Source organism: Fukomys damarensis, unplaced genomic scaffold, assembly GCF_012274545.1.
Source record: "Fukomys damarensis isolate Sample0158 unplaced genomic scaffold, DMR_v1.0_HiC HiC_scaffold_14, whole genome shotgun sequence".
Taxonomy (NCBI): domain Eukaryota; kingdom Metazoa; phylum Chordata; class Mammalia; order Rodentia; family Bathyergidae; genus Fukomys; species Fukomys damarensis.
This window is the reverse complement of record NW_022900926.1, coordinates 32,441,502-32,457,328: the sequence shown is the minus strand read 5'-3', so window position 1 is coordinate 32,457,328 and position 15,827 is coordinate 32,441,502. Positions and strand designations below refer to the sequence as shown.

Sequence of the window (15,827 nt, the reverse complement as noted above, 5' to 3'; positions counted from 1 at the left end):
AAAAAACACTCCCCTGTGCTTTAACATGCTTATCCCATTGCTCTTGCCACTTTCTGGAGCAGTTCTGAAAGTCTTCTTTCATGAGTGTCTTGCATGACCAGGACTGTAGTGAATATTGCTTGCATCTGAGTGCCATCCAATGGAAAGGCATTCTAAAAACATCACAGTGTGTCCTCTCTATCTTATTCCTCTGATCTGGCACTGTGTGACTTCTGGCTCTTCTCTAAAGTCGAATTGACCATGAAAGGTAAACGTTTTGATCAGTTTAGGATTTTGAAGCAACCAAAACAGCAGTAACAAAAGACACTCATGCTTCAGAAAGTGGTAGGAAGATGCAATAAGTGTGTTTGAAGCAAGGGGAAGTATTATGAGGGGAGTTAATGGCAGTGTATCTTTTACTATGTAAATATGGTGTGTTTTGATCACACTTCATGTATCCTGAGGACATTTTTAAGGTTTCATTATTTTTTAGGATGTCTTGGTCATATTGTTTGTATTTACACATGCTTGAAAGGAGACAAGTGATTCCATCTGTGTCTTCAGTTTGGAACAAAACTGGATCAGTGATATTGACTGTCAGTTACACTGATGTTATCTGACATCAGTAATTGGTTATATCTTTTGCTGCAAATTAAAATGTAATTGCTTCTCGGCCTTTTGGCTAAGATCAAGTGTGCAAATTAAAATGTATGTGGTTTTTTTCTTTTTCCTTTTAGCTTCATGAAGCTGATGTTGTGATCTTAGGCTCACCTAAGCCAGAAGAGATTCCCCTTACATGGATCCAGCCAGGAACTACTGTTCTCAACTGCTTCCATGACTTCCTGTCAGGTAAATTTCTTAACATGGGTGAGGGGCAGTGACTAAGGTAGGTAAGATTGTTAGGGGAACGGTAACCTTGGTCATTCAGAGCAGAGTGTGTTCTGAGATGGTGGATGTTAATGTGAGCATGTAGGATAGGAGACTTAGACTGCTGGGTTTACCTTGGCAGAGGGAAGCTAAGATGTCAGTGGGGAAGCTGCCTCCCCTGAGGTGTCGAAGCATCCTTCTGCTGGCCTCTAGCACCTGACAGTTGAGGCAGTTGTGACCTAAAGGAGACAGTTTGTATTTGTGTACGGTACACTAGAAATAGTGGTTTTCACAGTCTTTAAAAAAATTTGGTAGAATCCTTTCGTTCAGAGAAATTTTAGCCGAATCTCTGCGTAGAGCAGAGTTGCTGGGAGAGGTGGGAATGAAGTCCAGCCTTGTGTCTCCCACACTTCCCCTCACAGTGACCCTTGAGGTACTTCCTCCAAGCTCATACATAGGTCACCTCCAGACACCATGAAAAGCAGCAGTAGAAACAGAACTGGTTTTAGGATTGCTGCTGTGGGATCGCATCTCACCAAGGGATCCAGGGATGTCATGGACCATGCCAGGCCCACCACAGCCATCTCTGTCACTGAGGGTGCTAGAGTCAGCACCACAGGAGGGCCAAGGAGCCCTCTTTCCTGATATCTTTGGCTTTGACCTTCAAACTTCAGTGTGGAGAGGACTGAGCTGGGATAAGGGTGGGGCAGCCTTTGGTCTCCAAGCTAGGAGAAGGCGCACCATGCGGAGAAAGCAGCTTGTTCTTTCACCTCTCCCAGTGCCAAGGTGGACTGTGAGGCCTTGAATCCTTTGAGGCAAGGCCGGAGCAGGGTAAGCCACACCCGAGGGCTGGCATTGACCCACACCCTAGGAAGCCCAGGAACAGATCAGTTCCCTGGTGAACCCCCAGAACTAAGGAGTGTGGCTCGGTTAGAGGGGCCCACTTGTCAGGCGTGCTTTGACAGTGTGCAGATGGATGAAGCAGAGGTGCAGTCTGGTGTCACTGTGGGCTTCGTGGCTCTTTTTATTTTTATTTTTGTTTATTTATTTTTGCATGGCTTTTTAACAAGAGTGCCACATAACTTCTTTAAACTGTGTGATATTCTGCATATAACTTACATTTTTTTCTCCTGAGGAAAAAAAAGGTCTAAACTATAAATGGTGGATGGGGCAGATTGCTTCCTGTGTTCAGCATCCTATTGAGATTAGGAAAGTCAGTTTGGGAATTTTGTTTCTTTTAAATGATGTTTCTTTGCCATAATATTTACTTGTTTGTTGTTTTTGTTTTTTGGTACTGGGGATTGAACTCAGGTCCTTTTGCTTTCAAGGCAGGTGGTGGCACCACTGAGCTAAATCCCCGGCCCCTTGTTTGGTTTAAGTAAGGATTTATATTTAAAACAGTTTTGAGACAGTCCTGTCCAGAGACAGGAAAACAGTGTTCTCTTAAAGTTCTCTAAGCTTTGTTGTGATGTGAAAATGACACTTTATTTTAGTAAAGCTATCTTCTGATAATGTTTCCTTATTTTTTTTACCTTATCTTTGAAAAAGGTATTCCTGAAAACATGAGGTTTCAGTGTCACGGTGCTCTTGGGAGAGGCATAAAAGACAAAGCATTGCATGTTCATTTAATGATTCTCTTAAGTGCATGAATTCTAGTTAGTCTATTTTAAATTCTGGTCCTGTTGCAGTCGTTTTCTTGTTTGTGTTTGAATGCTCAGTCCCCAAACGTGCCTGACACGTCCGAGCAGTCAGTGAATACCAGGTCAGCAAATATTTGACTCCGCCAGAATCGTGCTGGTTGCGGTGTCTGGGGGCTGCATGTTGAGAGGTACTCCCTGATACAGGGAGGTGATTTCCCAGGAACTGTGCTCGGGAAAGTTACACCTTACCTGTGGATCTGCTCGTTCCACTATGGCTAATTTGAAGATGTAGATTTTATTTTATTTTTTTTTATTTTTTGGTGTTTTGTTCTTTGAGACAAGTTTTCACTAAGTATCCTACGCTGCCCTTGAACTCATGGTGACCTTCCTGCCTCAGCCTCCCAAGTGGTAGGATTATAAGTGTGCACCACGCCCAGCAAAGTTGTAGGTTTGATTTGATTTGGTTTGGTTTATTATTTTGAGACAGGGTCTTACTATGTAGTTCACCTGGCTTTGAAGTCGGGCTGACCTTGAACTCATTTCAGTCCCCCTGCCTCAGCCTCCCAAGTGCTGGGATTACAGGTGTGCAGCACCACATGTGGCCAAAGTTGTAGATTTTAAAACAGGGGGATGTCAGTATTCTCTAGTTATAAGGCTAATACATTTTATTATCTTTGTAAAATTATTTTAAATAAAAGAAGTATACTGTGTGCTAGTAACAGCAGCAGAAGTAACCCTAAGCAAGACCATTTTGTACTTCAAGCATTGTTTTCCAAGCACTGCTCATAATAGCATTACATTTCTAAATAATCAAAGTTTTTATTTTAGCAGCTTTGATTACTATGAAAATTTACCCTCTGAGTTAAGTTACAGAAAGATTTTGTTCCTCTCCTTTCTTCATAATCTTGCCATTATAAACAAATGAGCAGATTATTTGAAATGTTATTAAAAAGAGAAGTGCTTTTGTTTAAATTTAAGACCAGAAGAAGAATGTTTAATACATTTGTGGCTGGGTGAAGGCAGCGTTGTGTAATGACATTTTCATTCTCGCTGTAATGGTGCAGGCTCTCTCCCCGTGAAAGGAGGCCGGACATGATGATCGATGGTGAGCTCACTCCGCAGAGGCGTGCTATTCAATACCTTACCCTTGAGGAGATTTTCCTGGTGGCTCACGTCCCAGAAATCATGCTCGGAAAACAGTTACACTGGACCTGCTGGGCTGCTTGCTCCGCTGTCGCATGAGTTCAGTGTGTAGATTTGGAAGCAGGGAAACATCAGTGCTGTCTTCTAGCTGAAGAGTGACAACACTTTTCCCTTGTGGTAACTTGCTCGCTAAAGAGCAGCATTTGCCCTCGGACTCTTTTGTGCTCTGATATCGGGCCTGATGTGCTGAATGGGACAAAGAAGTTGCTCTTGTGCTTCAGGCCCCAGAAACAGTGTCACAATAGCGAGCCATGTTTCCAAGTAGCCTACAGCACCCTTTAAAGCTGGCTTTGCTCTGTTTACTGTGGGGTGAGAAGATGAACCTTGGGCTACATCCAGGGCTCATAGTAAGGAATGCAGAACTACAGGATCGATGCTGGGGGCCTTGGTCGTCCCCTCTGGTGCCTCTGAAGGGAGACAGTGCAGTGGAAAGGGCATGGATTTTGGAGTTAGGCTTTCCTAACTCAAAGCAAGCAGCCTTTTTTTTTTTTTAAACTCCTAATTGTATTTCACCTCCAGGCTGTGTGACTTTGAGAAAACCACTTAAGCTCTCTGATCCCCAATTTTGTCATGAATGAAACAAAAGAGAGGCTTTTGGGAAGAGTGCTGAGATGATGCCCCAGGTGCAGTGCCTCTCAGTAGAGGCTGCCAAGTCTGCTCACCACTCCCTGGCCTGGCTTCATTGTTGCTGTGTCTCCAGCACACAGCAGAACATACGTGTGTACTCGAATCCCACCCAAGGAAGGAAGAGGCCCAGTGAACGCCAAGCATGTAAGACGGCAGCGTTAGAAAACTCGGACTGATCATGCTGATGTGGTTTGAATACAAACAAATGTATTCATTTGCTTGTGAGTTTTGCTTATGATTTTTAAATTTTATGCTTCTTTTTTTGTTTTGTTTTTTGGTACCAGGGATTGAACTTGGGTCCTTGTGCTTACGAGGCAGGTGGCAGAACCACTGAGCTAGATCCCTGGCCTTAAATTTTAGTTATTCTAAAACCCATTGCATTTTTATTAGCTTTTCTTTATTCCCTAGAAATTCTGGATGTTTTTTATTATTGCTTTTCCTTTTTTTTTCCCCCTGGGAATTCCAGTTGTTTTAATTGGATCATAGATGTGTGTGTGTCTGTGTGTGTCTGTGTGTGTGTGTGTGTGTGTGTGCAATATATGCATCCCCATTGCTGAGGTTAAATCAAACCTAAAACCTGCTAGGCAAGCGCTCTGCCACTGAGCTATATACCCAGCTCTCGTTTTCTACTTTTATGCAGCTGTGTATTAATTCCTTTGTGATTTGGTTTCAGTGGTTCCAAAAGCCTGCTTTTGTAAGTTGATAATGTTGTTATGATGCATTCCCAAGGGTGATGTTAATGCTTGTTTGATGGTGGGGCTCAAATTATTCAAACTAGGAGGGTAGCTCTTGAGAGCACTTTCACAAAGTTATACTAAGTGATTTACACTGTTCATTTGTTGCATGGTTTTTTTTTTGGTGGGTTTTTTGTTTTTAGTGCTTTTGAGACAAGGTCTCACTGTGTATTCCAGGTTGCCTTAAACTCGCGAGGATCCTCCTGTCTTAGCCTCCTGAGTGCTGGAATGACAGGCATGCATTGCCATACCTGGCTTTTGTATGTTGCTCTTTTATCCTGCAGAGTCAATATTAACTGCAAAATCAGTCACCAGTGTTTTTAAAAATAGTTTTATCTGCACTGATTTCTAATTTCTTCTTGTTCTTCCTGATTTTGAATCCTCACATACAGCTTTTGGAGTACCTTCCCTTTCTAGCGGGTGGAGGTATTTGGGTGCTGGGTCCTGGGTTTGCAGTAAGAAGGCTGCCTTCAGCCAGACTGCAGGAAGCTCAGCCTGGTCAGGATAGCACAGAGGCAGGAAGAGGAGGAAATCTGCCTTGGCCCCTCCCAAGTCACTGATTCTTCTGGCAGATTTCCCAGGGTGGTCTCAAAACAGCTCGTGTCAGGGAAGGGGCTTCCTGACTTCTGGGACGGCATGATATAATCCATTAGCCCTACATTTTCTTATTTCAGAAATTTTCATTATCATAAAAAAATTTATAAATGAAAGGCCAGCTTTTAAAGTGATTCATTGGCTTGTCTCTGGAGGAACTGTGAGTTAAATCTGAACACGCTGTGGGAAGTGAGAAGACCCATCTGTGGGCTGGGACCCGACTGCTGCTGCTGCTTGCACTCCAGTCCCACACCTCGGACAGCCTCCAGGTGGAGCTGCCTCACACAGCCGGCGTGAAATCATGTGAAATAACCATTTCCTCTTCTAGTCCCCTTCACCTTGAAATTTGCTAAGAATGTATTATTCCTGATTCACTGAGTTACCTAATTTACCGAGTTATTGCTTTATATTGTCTGGACATTTTAATTCAGTTTCAAGATTGGAAGCTGAGATAGGAGAATCCCAAGTTCATTCAGCTTGCGAAACTTAGACCCTTTCTCGAAAAATAAAAAAAAGTAAACATGTTTAAAAATTGCATTGACTGCCGAGCATGGTGACGCCTGCCTGTAATCTCAGTACTCGGGAGGCTGAGGCAGGAGGATCGCTGTGAGTTTGAGACCAGCCTGGGCTACACAGTGAGTTCCAGGTCAGTCTCAACTATATAGTGAGACCCTGTCTCAAAAAACCAAAAAAAAAAAATTGCATTGATTCCTACCACAAAATCAGTACAGTGTTCGTGGTAGGAAATTTGCAAAGCATGGAAGAGTTTACAGGAATAAATAAACATAGCTTCTTTCCTGCGGGGCATGGTAGCGCACGCCTGTAATCCTAGCACTCAGGAGGCCAAGGCAGGAAGATCACTATGAGTTTGAGACCGACCTGGCCTACGTAGTGAGTTCAAGGCCAGTCTGAACTACATAGCGAGACTGTCTCAAAAAACAAAAAACAGAAAAACCAATCTCCTCTCTACACTTGGTGGTACTTGCCTGTAATCCCAGCTACTTGGGAGACTGAGGCAGGAAGACCACAAGTTTGAGACCAGCCTAGTAACTAAGCAAGACCCTATCTAAAAATAAAAATTTGAGTGGGCGGGGGTGGTTGAGACAGGGTCAGCAGGCTGGCCTTGAACTCACAGTGATCTTCCTGCCTCAGCCTCCGGAGAGATGGGATTATAAGTGTGTGCCACCACACCCACTTTAAAATAAAATTTAAGAGGGGATGGGTTGTAGTGCACTTTTGTAGCATGCACGAGGCCTGGGTTCAATCCTCAAGACTGGAGAAAAAAATTAAAAATTAATTTTTAAAAATTCCTGATCTTGAGATAACTATTTTCCAATTTTCCATAAAAAAGGCATTAAGCTGGATTTTATTTTAATGTAATAAAAGGAAAAGAAACTATAATAAAAGCATTACTAAAACTTTTTCAAGAAAAAATGTTGTTTTTTATAAGGATCTGGTGAACTTTATCTAGATAGACAGACATTGGAGAGATTGTGGGTTTTCTGGTATACTTCTGTTTTGTTTTTTGGTACAGGGGATCGAACTTGGGACATTGCACTTCCCAGGCAGGCGGTGGAACCACTGAGGCAAATCCCTGACCCTCTGGTATACTTTTAAATATTTATTGTTTTTAAAAGGGCAGAAGTTAACTTTGCGGGTAGCAAAGCTTAGTCCACCATGCATTAGAATGAGAAGGCGGCACTGTGTGAGCGGAGTCAGCACACCCGGCTTCTGGTGGACGTCCTCTGGTATCCTGAGGACTGTGCTTTGTCCCCATTTTCTGGTATGTATTGATGCTGAGCTTTGAGCTTAGCCAGGATCTGTCAGTTTTTATAGTTTTGGTCACAGGCTTCTGTATTTCAGGTTATAGATTCCTCTGCGCTGGTTTCCCACCATTCAGGTCATATTCAATGCTTTCTTGTGTACTGCACATCTCTCACGGTTTTCTGGTCCATTCCCAGCACCCCTGTCCTACTCTAGATTAATTTTCAGTCACTTTGGGTTGAAATTTTTTTGGTACCGGAGATCGAACTTGGGACCTTGTGCTTGTGAGGCAGGTAGCAGAACCACTGAGCTAAATCCCTGGCCCTGATTCTCCCTTTTTTTAAGTCCTATGTTATACAAGTGTCTATAATTATGGGAAGATTGCTTACTACAACTATGTCACAGAGATATTTGTGATTATATTTAAAAATTGCCATCAGCTCCTGGAACGTTGCTTTGCCTTATTTCTCCATCAGTTAAAAATGGAAGAATGACACCTACAATCCCAGTTACTAGAGAGGCTGAGGCAAGAGTTGAACACCAGCCTGAACAACTTAGTGAGACTGTCTCAAAATTTAAAAAATAAAAAGAGCTGCAGGTATAGCTCAGTGAGTTTTGAGTCCAATCCGTAGTGCTGGAAAAAAAAAAAAAAGCATAAAGAAGAAGATTAGACATATATTTCTTTTCTGTAGCAGTTGGACAGGATTTTAAGATCAGATCTCTAGTGGTTAAAACAAAACAAAACAAATCTCTCTCATCCTCTAACTCTTGCCTTTTGCCCAGATATGATTTATAAAACTGAAATGTTGCTAATCTTTAAACAGTACCTGGAGGAATATGATTTTCCAACACCCTTTGTACATTTCACACTAGGACATCATAAAACACATACGCTTAAGTGTTGTGTGTGCTTTCTTGCAAAGGACTGTCAGCAACATGGATAATTTAGAGTAGCGTGATCCAGAGGAAGAAAAAATTCTTTCTTAATTCAAAAAAGTTATTGTTAGAAACATTGCCTTTCCTTAAGGAAGGATGTAGGAAAAAGCATTTTGCATGTATGTTTGCTTTTCATAAATTTTATAAGTGCTAATAGAGGAGGAGAAAGTGGGATTATTATCAGTGCCTCTCCATTTTAAAAACCAGATGTGTTCACTTTTTGTTACTCTGAAAAAATACCTGAGTGAAAGCACTTAGAAGAAGGAAGGATTTATTTTGGCTCATGATTTCAGTGGTTCCAGTCCATGGTTCCTTGACTCTGTTGCTTTGGGCCTGTGGCAGCACAGTACATCATGGGGGAGTGCATCATGGAGGAGACCTGTTCAGGGCAGCCAGAAAGCAGAGGCGGAGTCTGTGTCCCCCTCAAGGCCACCCTCCCCCAGGGACCTGACTTCCCCAGCCCCTCTGTCTGATAGGTTCCTCCACCTCGTAGGGACACCACAGTCTGGCACCCAAGGTATAGCATAAAGCTCATATCCTCAAATGTAATTTCTTGGTTTTGATGGGAATAATTGATTATATCCCATTTTTTTAAATGATCAAAGAAAGCCTTCCTTCCCTTTGGCTGGGCTCATCCTGTGTTTTGCTCTCTTGTTGCGCCTCATGTTCATAGATGAAATCACTTCTATTCTGTGTGTATTGTCCAGGAAAGGTTATAGATCCTTCTGTGAGATGACGCCCCACCGTGTCAAAAATCCAAAGCTAGACACCACGTAATTCTGACAGGTTATATTGTGGAATACAATACATATATTTGTCCCTTTCTTCCAAGCAGTATTGTTACTCTAATGGTTTAATCGTACACACTGTATACCACATGTTTCATACACCACATCACATTTTATTTCACAGAATTCTGTGAGGCTGATATTGCCCATGCTAATTAACAATTGCTGGTGGGAGGTCGAGGCATGATTTTAATCTAGGTCTAACTCTAAGCTCTATGCTCGATGTGCAGCCTCTGCTGCCTTGCACTGTTTCAGATGTTCCCTGTGAAAGGTTATGAGCTGTTCCTGTATATATCTCTAATAATGCCGCATTTTTTGACCCTTGGAGTTCTTTGCTTACGTCATTGATGATGAACCTTTTAGAGACCAAATTGCAACCCCAGACCCACTTATTTATCCCACAGTGCCAAGACTACAATTAAATCTTAATAGTGGGGTTTTAGTTTAGAAAAAACAACTATTATCCAACGCTCGGCTGCTGGGGTGACTTGGCTCTCCTGCGAACATAGGGGGCTCTGCATGCCCACTGCAGCACACGTGCTATAGTTTGCCACCACTGACTTAGGTGGACATTTCTGTGATGTAAACTATGAAACAGGCCTAGTCGGAGCCTGTGCCGGAGGTGACCCACCTGCTGCTGTCCCCTGGCCTCCTAACTTCCTCACTGAAAACTGAGACTGTTCCTCTGTGTGTAGATTTTTACAAGAGCAAATGGTTATAATAATGGCAGTATGCTGAGAGTCTTTTTATTTTTCTCTTTTCTCAAACTCTGTGCAGGACAGCTTGGCTGTGGTTCTCCCAGTGTCCATGTGAATGGAATCATTGCAGAAGATGACGTGCGTCTCCTCGCTGCAGCTCTTCGGATTCAGGTTTGTTTGGCACAGCTTTGAGAATTTTGCACTGGGAGGTCTGATTAATTGTTACTAACATTTTGAAGTCGTTTCCTCTTTACCAAGTACAGTATTAAGCACTTTGCATACCGAGTGTCAAGCCATTGATAAATAAGGAAGGAGACATAAAAACTAGTTAAATGCTCCAATGGTTACTTGGCCAATAAGGGAGAGGGGCCCAAACCAGGATCTGTGTTTTCATTATTGATTGCTGTGTAATACATTAACCCCCAAATAGCACCTTAGAGCAACAAGCATGTAGTATCTCATAGTTTCTGTGGGTCAGAGACTCAGAAGCAGGTTAGCTGGGTGGTTCTGTCTCAGGATCTCTCTTGTGGTAAAAGTCAAGATGTCAGCCAAGGCTGCAGTCACCCAGAGGCTTGGCTGGAACTGGACGGTCTGCTCACCTGACCATTGGCATGTGATATTTAATTCCTCATTGGCTATTGGCAGAGTGCCCTGCCTCCTTATCATGTGGACCTTACCATAACGCTGCTTGCAATGTGACAGCTAACTTCCCCCAGAATGGGTGGTTCGAGGTAGAGAGCGACAGAGTGTGTTTTATTTCTAGTCTCTGAAATCATACCCCGCCTCTGCCTTTTTTCTTGTTTGTCAAAAACAAGTCAGCAAGTGTAGTTCACATTTAAAGGAAAGAGAATTGTGTTTACCTCCTAAAGACAGGATATTTTAAGAATTGGCAGACACCTTAGTGAGACGCCGTCATCTATGTGACATAAAGCCCAAGGTCCCCTGCTTGTCACTGTATCCGCTGAGCGTTCTAACAGTGCTGTAGGCCACAGTGGTGGTGTCCGGCAGGGACACTGATGAGCAATAAAGAAACCAGAAGCTCCACTTGATTCCACAGCAGAGTTAAACAGAAGCAAGTTTTAGTTCATTTCTTTCTTACGTACCAGGGGATACACAAGGTTTTTATGTTTCTATAAGGGTTATAATTTGCATTTCAGATTAAGCCAAATTTTATAATTTTATTCAATTTGCTTTTTCATTTATTTTCCTTCTTTTTCTTCTTCTTCTTCTTTTTTTTTTTTTTTTTTTTTTTTTTTTTTTTTTTTTTTTTTTTTTTTTTTTTGCGGTGGCAGGGATCGAATTCAGGACCTTTTACTTGCGAGGCAGGTGGAGGCACCACTGAGCTAAATCCCCGGCCCCCGCTTAACTTATTTTAATGGTGTTTATATCTCACATTTTTCTTTTCAAGCAAAACCCACAATCCTAACTATATGTGAATAAAATTATTGCTATTATTCAGTTAGTTTATCACATTCCCATAATGGGTTTTGTTCTGTAATGCCCATTAACAGTATCCCACAGTTTAAGTGCCCACCCTTCCATTTTCCCCTCTTTAACCTGTTTTCCTCGCTTCCTCTTGAAGAACATGGTCAGCAGTGGACGGAGGTGGCTCCGAGAACAGCAGCACAGGAGGTGGAGACTTCACTGCCTGAAACTGCAGCCCCTGTCCCCCGTGCCAAGGTAACCCCGTTGCTCTACTCTACCTGCATCTGCTCCCTGGAGCATCCCAGATCTCCCGTCAGTCCCTGGGTGAGGGCAGGACTCAAGGTATTTTGGTTTTGGAAGGAAATGAGTTTTCTCTGATCGCTGTATTGCCGGTGTTCTCTCTTATCGTAAATCCTTCAAAATTAAGTCACAATGAACATATTTTGATACTCTGTCAATTCTAAGAATTCATATTATTCCTTTTCATTTTATTTCAATGACATGTCCTGTTTTCTTCTTGGTGGTCGAGAAAACAATGGTTTTAGCCCTGACAAAATAAGGGAATACAGTATTTAGAATATGTGTTCAGGCTTGAAATGCCCAGCACCCAGATCGGCTCGGTCTGAAGGGACGAGCAGCTGAATGATCAGCTAAAGCAAATGTTACCTCACCTGGGAGCTGTGCCCAGCTTTCTTCAGAACTCTGACAGGACACTGATAATCCAGATGGACAGTTTCTTCACAGTGGCATTTAATGAGCTGTAAGCTATGTACTCTTTGTATAGATTTAGAACTACACTACAAGTCATAATCTCAGCATATGATTTAGAACATTTAGGTAGCTGAGATATCTGAGCCAGAGACATGCACTGCTCAGCCTCCCGATGAGTCCTCTCTGTCTGCCCCACCACAGAGAGTTGACCCAGGCACCTTACCAGGTGTGCATAATGCCAGAACATCCTCAGGTAATTGAGATCCAAGTAGATAAACCCGCTAGGAATTGACTAATCATCTCTTGATGAGCAGGTGCTTTTTAGAGTTGACCTGTGTTCCCCTGGGCAGTCAGCTTTCCACTCTGGTTCCATTGTGCCCACCAGACTGGTGCAGTTCTCCTGGCTCTCTTCTCCTCTGCAGTAGACTAAACATCTTAGTCTTCATCTGCTGTGTGCTCATTAATACATAAATTCCAATGGAGAATGTTATTCTTTGTAATATCATCCCTATATTTGTACCATTTGTTTCATAAACTATTTAATTTTTTGAAAGTATTTATGTAATTGGACCTTAGTTTTTATTAGTAAATTAATAAATTGTACTTAGAGTTAAATAAAATTAAGATAGATTGCAACTACTTGTGTACCAAAGACTTTTAAAATTCTACTCAGGGAGGGGTGTTTTAATCATTTAACCAAATTTGATTTCTAGAGCCACTAGGGAGAGAAAGGCAGGCTGAATAGGTCATGAATCAGTCAGAAAATCAAAATGATGTCACTGTGATTCCTTACCTAGCAAACAGAAAAGCTTAGAGATTCCCGAGATTTGGTTCTTGAATAAAATGTATAACTAGGACAGCAAAATGCAGTAGGATTCTAGCAAGTAAAGGAAACTGAGTGGAGGACACTGTGCCAGGAAGCCTGGAGAAGGGATCCAGCTAGGACCCCCACGGTGGGGAGCCCCAGTCTCAGCCCACACAAAGCCTGAGGGGTGTCTCCCTCTTTCTAGCTTCTCCGGTGCCCTTTTGGACTGTTGAGATGGAGATGTTATGTCTTCTTCAAGATCAGGCGCGCGCACGTGTACCCCCCCACACCCACACACGCACCCATTTCATGGAGGTGAACATGGGGTTATAATTGAGCTGAGTAAATCAGTAACAATGGCAACAAAAAAAGAGCAGAGGGGCTGCTTGCCAAGGACGGGGAGGGTGTCCGCTGTGCCACCAGCAGGTGCTCCAGGTGAGTCAGGGAACGGCTGTCCTCTCTCGTGTGCCCCCTAAGAACAGTACTTGGATGCCAGTTCTCTTGTGCTTAAAGCTCTGCTTTAGCCTTGCTGCAGGGCATAATTGTGCCTCCCCTACCTTAGTCATGGTCATTTTATGGTGATGACCTTGTGCCTGGACACAACTCTAGTATCTTGGTGAGTTTTTTGGAATCACGTCTCCTAAAAACATGTATCACTTTCTCTTGCATGTTAATTGTTAGCAATTGTGCTTAATGCCACCCCAGAAAGAGACAGGACCACAAAGCAGTTGAATCCACTTAGTCACTGGCATCGTGTACAGCTGTTCTTCACACCAGCAGCGACCACCTAAGCTGAGGAGACTTTGCATCTTTTGTGTTTCTTCCTTCCCAGTGATATAGAGATTTCGAGAGCACAGACTCCAAAAGCTGTGGACATCCTTGCCAAGGAGATAGGATTGCTTACAGATGAAATTGAAATCTATGGTAAAAGCAAAGCCAAAGTACATTTGTCCCTGCTGGAAAGATTAAAGGATCAAACAGATGGAAAATACGTCCTAGTGGCTGGGTAAGACAGTGTTCAAAAAACCTCCTCTTCTAAGGAGACATGTTTGTAAAACTGCCTTTCACATTTATCTCTGTTGTCAAACCCTCAAATACACCCTGTTCTCCGCTTTGACGTCACTTTGTCCATTTTGCTTGGCATTCCTTCATTTGGCATGAAGTGACTTTTTTATTTTTTCCAGTACAGAGCAAATTAGTCTCCCCATGAAACACTGAGTGTAACAGGTTGCTAATGCACTTCTTCATTTTCTACTTCTCATATTTTGTTGTGATCTCTCTTGCTTCCCTTTGGGCTTTTAAATGACAAAAATTAAAATAAGAATTAAAAGTGCCATACTTTGAATTGAGCAGAGGTTTTTGTTGTTGCTTGTTTTGGTGTTCTACTTAGTATTTTTACAAAGAATGTATAAGATAATTTTGAAGTTTGCATTTTCTTATTAATACCCTCAATATTTATCTTTTATATTTATATTATAAAAACATTTCTCCTTTCTTCCATTTCGAAACAAATGAAGAGCTTTTTTCATTTGTGTTGATCATCTTACGAAAAGCAAATACATAGTTTTTATGAAAAGGAATGTTTGCTTTTTCCTCCCCTCTTTTAAAAAAAAAATCTTTTCACTAGCTAAAAAGATGATAGAAAACAAGGGATTTGAACTATTTATTCAGTGTGACCCGAGGGAACATCAAGAAACCATATAAATTCTTTTGTTGTCTTGAAATGTTGCACTGACTGTTGCCTGTGATATATGGGCCAAGGCTTGAGGCACAGAAACCCATTTGTTAGGCAGAGACATTTCTTGTAACTGGACTTGACTCATAGTTAACTTTGTTTTCACATAATTATCAGTTTCGGTGATTTTTTTTTTCTGGTTATAAAAATAATGCCATCTCATCGTAGAAATATTCCAGAAATACAAAAAATAAACAAAGTAAAACATTCCAAATTTCGTCACCCAGAAAAAAATAACCGCTCAGGTTAGGGACCATTGTGAGCCTGGGAGACTTAAAGCGGGATGGTACCACACAGGCTGCTCCGCCTGCCTTGTCTCTAAGCACAGAGGACTGTGTGCCTTGCTCCGTGGGACAGTTGTGCTACCCTTACTGTGTTCGTAACTGCATCGCCGACATTGCAGTGCTCACATCTGAGATGTTGAGCACACAGGGCAGTAATGATGCTTGGGATGGGCAGAGTCGCATTCTCACATCTCCACACCTCTGGGCTACTGCACAGCACTGCTGTGACTTTTAGCTGAGCCAACAGCACATCTGTGATTCTTCAAGGGGACTGAGGCACAACAACAACTTGAAAATATAATAGGGATGTCATTCTAATTCCAATTTTGGGCCCCTATACACGGCTCTAAGATCAGTGACCTTGGGCATGCATGTCTTTGCATTTGTCCAGTTGCCTCCTTAGCAAAAATCCCTAAGGGTAAATCAGTTCAGTGGCCCCTGTCTCTGTCAGGGATTGCTTCCAGGACCCCCGCTGACACCAAAGTCTGCTGATGCTCAGCTGTATACAATGGCATAGTGTGTGTATACAAACTACACGTATCCTTCCATACACTTTAATCATCCCTAGGTAACTTAATACCTAACTCAGTGTGAATACTATGCATATAGTTGTTACACTGTATTGTTTAAGGAAAAATGACCCAAAAAAATCAGTACATGCGCAATACAGACATAATCTTTTCTTTTTCCAAATAATTTCTTGGAGGGCCCCAGGTGCCTCTAGCTTAAGTCCTCTTCAGACTTCCAAACCAAAGTGCACTGGGGGTCCCAACCTAGAACCCTAACCCAAATGTACCTGTAACTGAGCTTCCAGGGGCCCCATAACTAGCCCTACCTGCAGGTGCTCTCTTCTGGCCTTTGTCTCTGAAAAAGGAGCCAGCTACCCAGTAGGAAGGACATGGCCATACCTGGCTCCTGAGTCTCAGGCTCTGGATCACTTGTCTAGTCAGGATCACTTTGTAGAAGTATGCTTGATGCAGCTTTGTTTGCAATGAATGAACTCTTGGACAGTGAGATCTTTAAAAGTGTCTTATACA

General features: G+C 42.4%; 1 protein-coding gene across 1 annotated transcript in view; it reads left to right on the top strand.

Annotated features, from left to right (window-relative positions):
• Nucleotides 1–15,827, top strand: part of Mthfd1l (methylenetetrahydrofolate dehydrogenase (NADP+ dependent) 1 like) — a 186,607-nt gene that overhangs the window by 27,081 nt on the left and 143,699 nt on the right. Inside the window, exons 7-10 of the mRNA XM_033763312.1 lie at nt 717–828; nt 9,910–10,001; nt 11,413–11,510; nt 13,604–13,777. Coding sequence (XP_033619203.1) covers nt 717–828; nt 9,910–10,001; nt 11,413–11,510; nt 13,604–13,777 — 476 coding nt within the window. The remainder of the gene's footprint in view (nt 1–716; nt 829–9,909; nt 10,002–11,412; nt 11,511–13,603; nt 13,778–15,827) is intronic.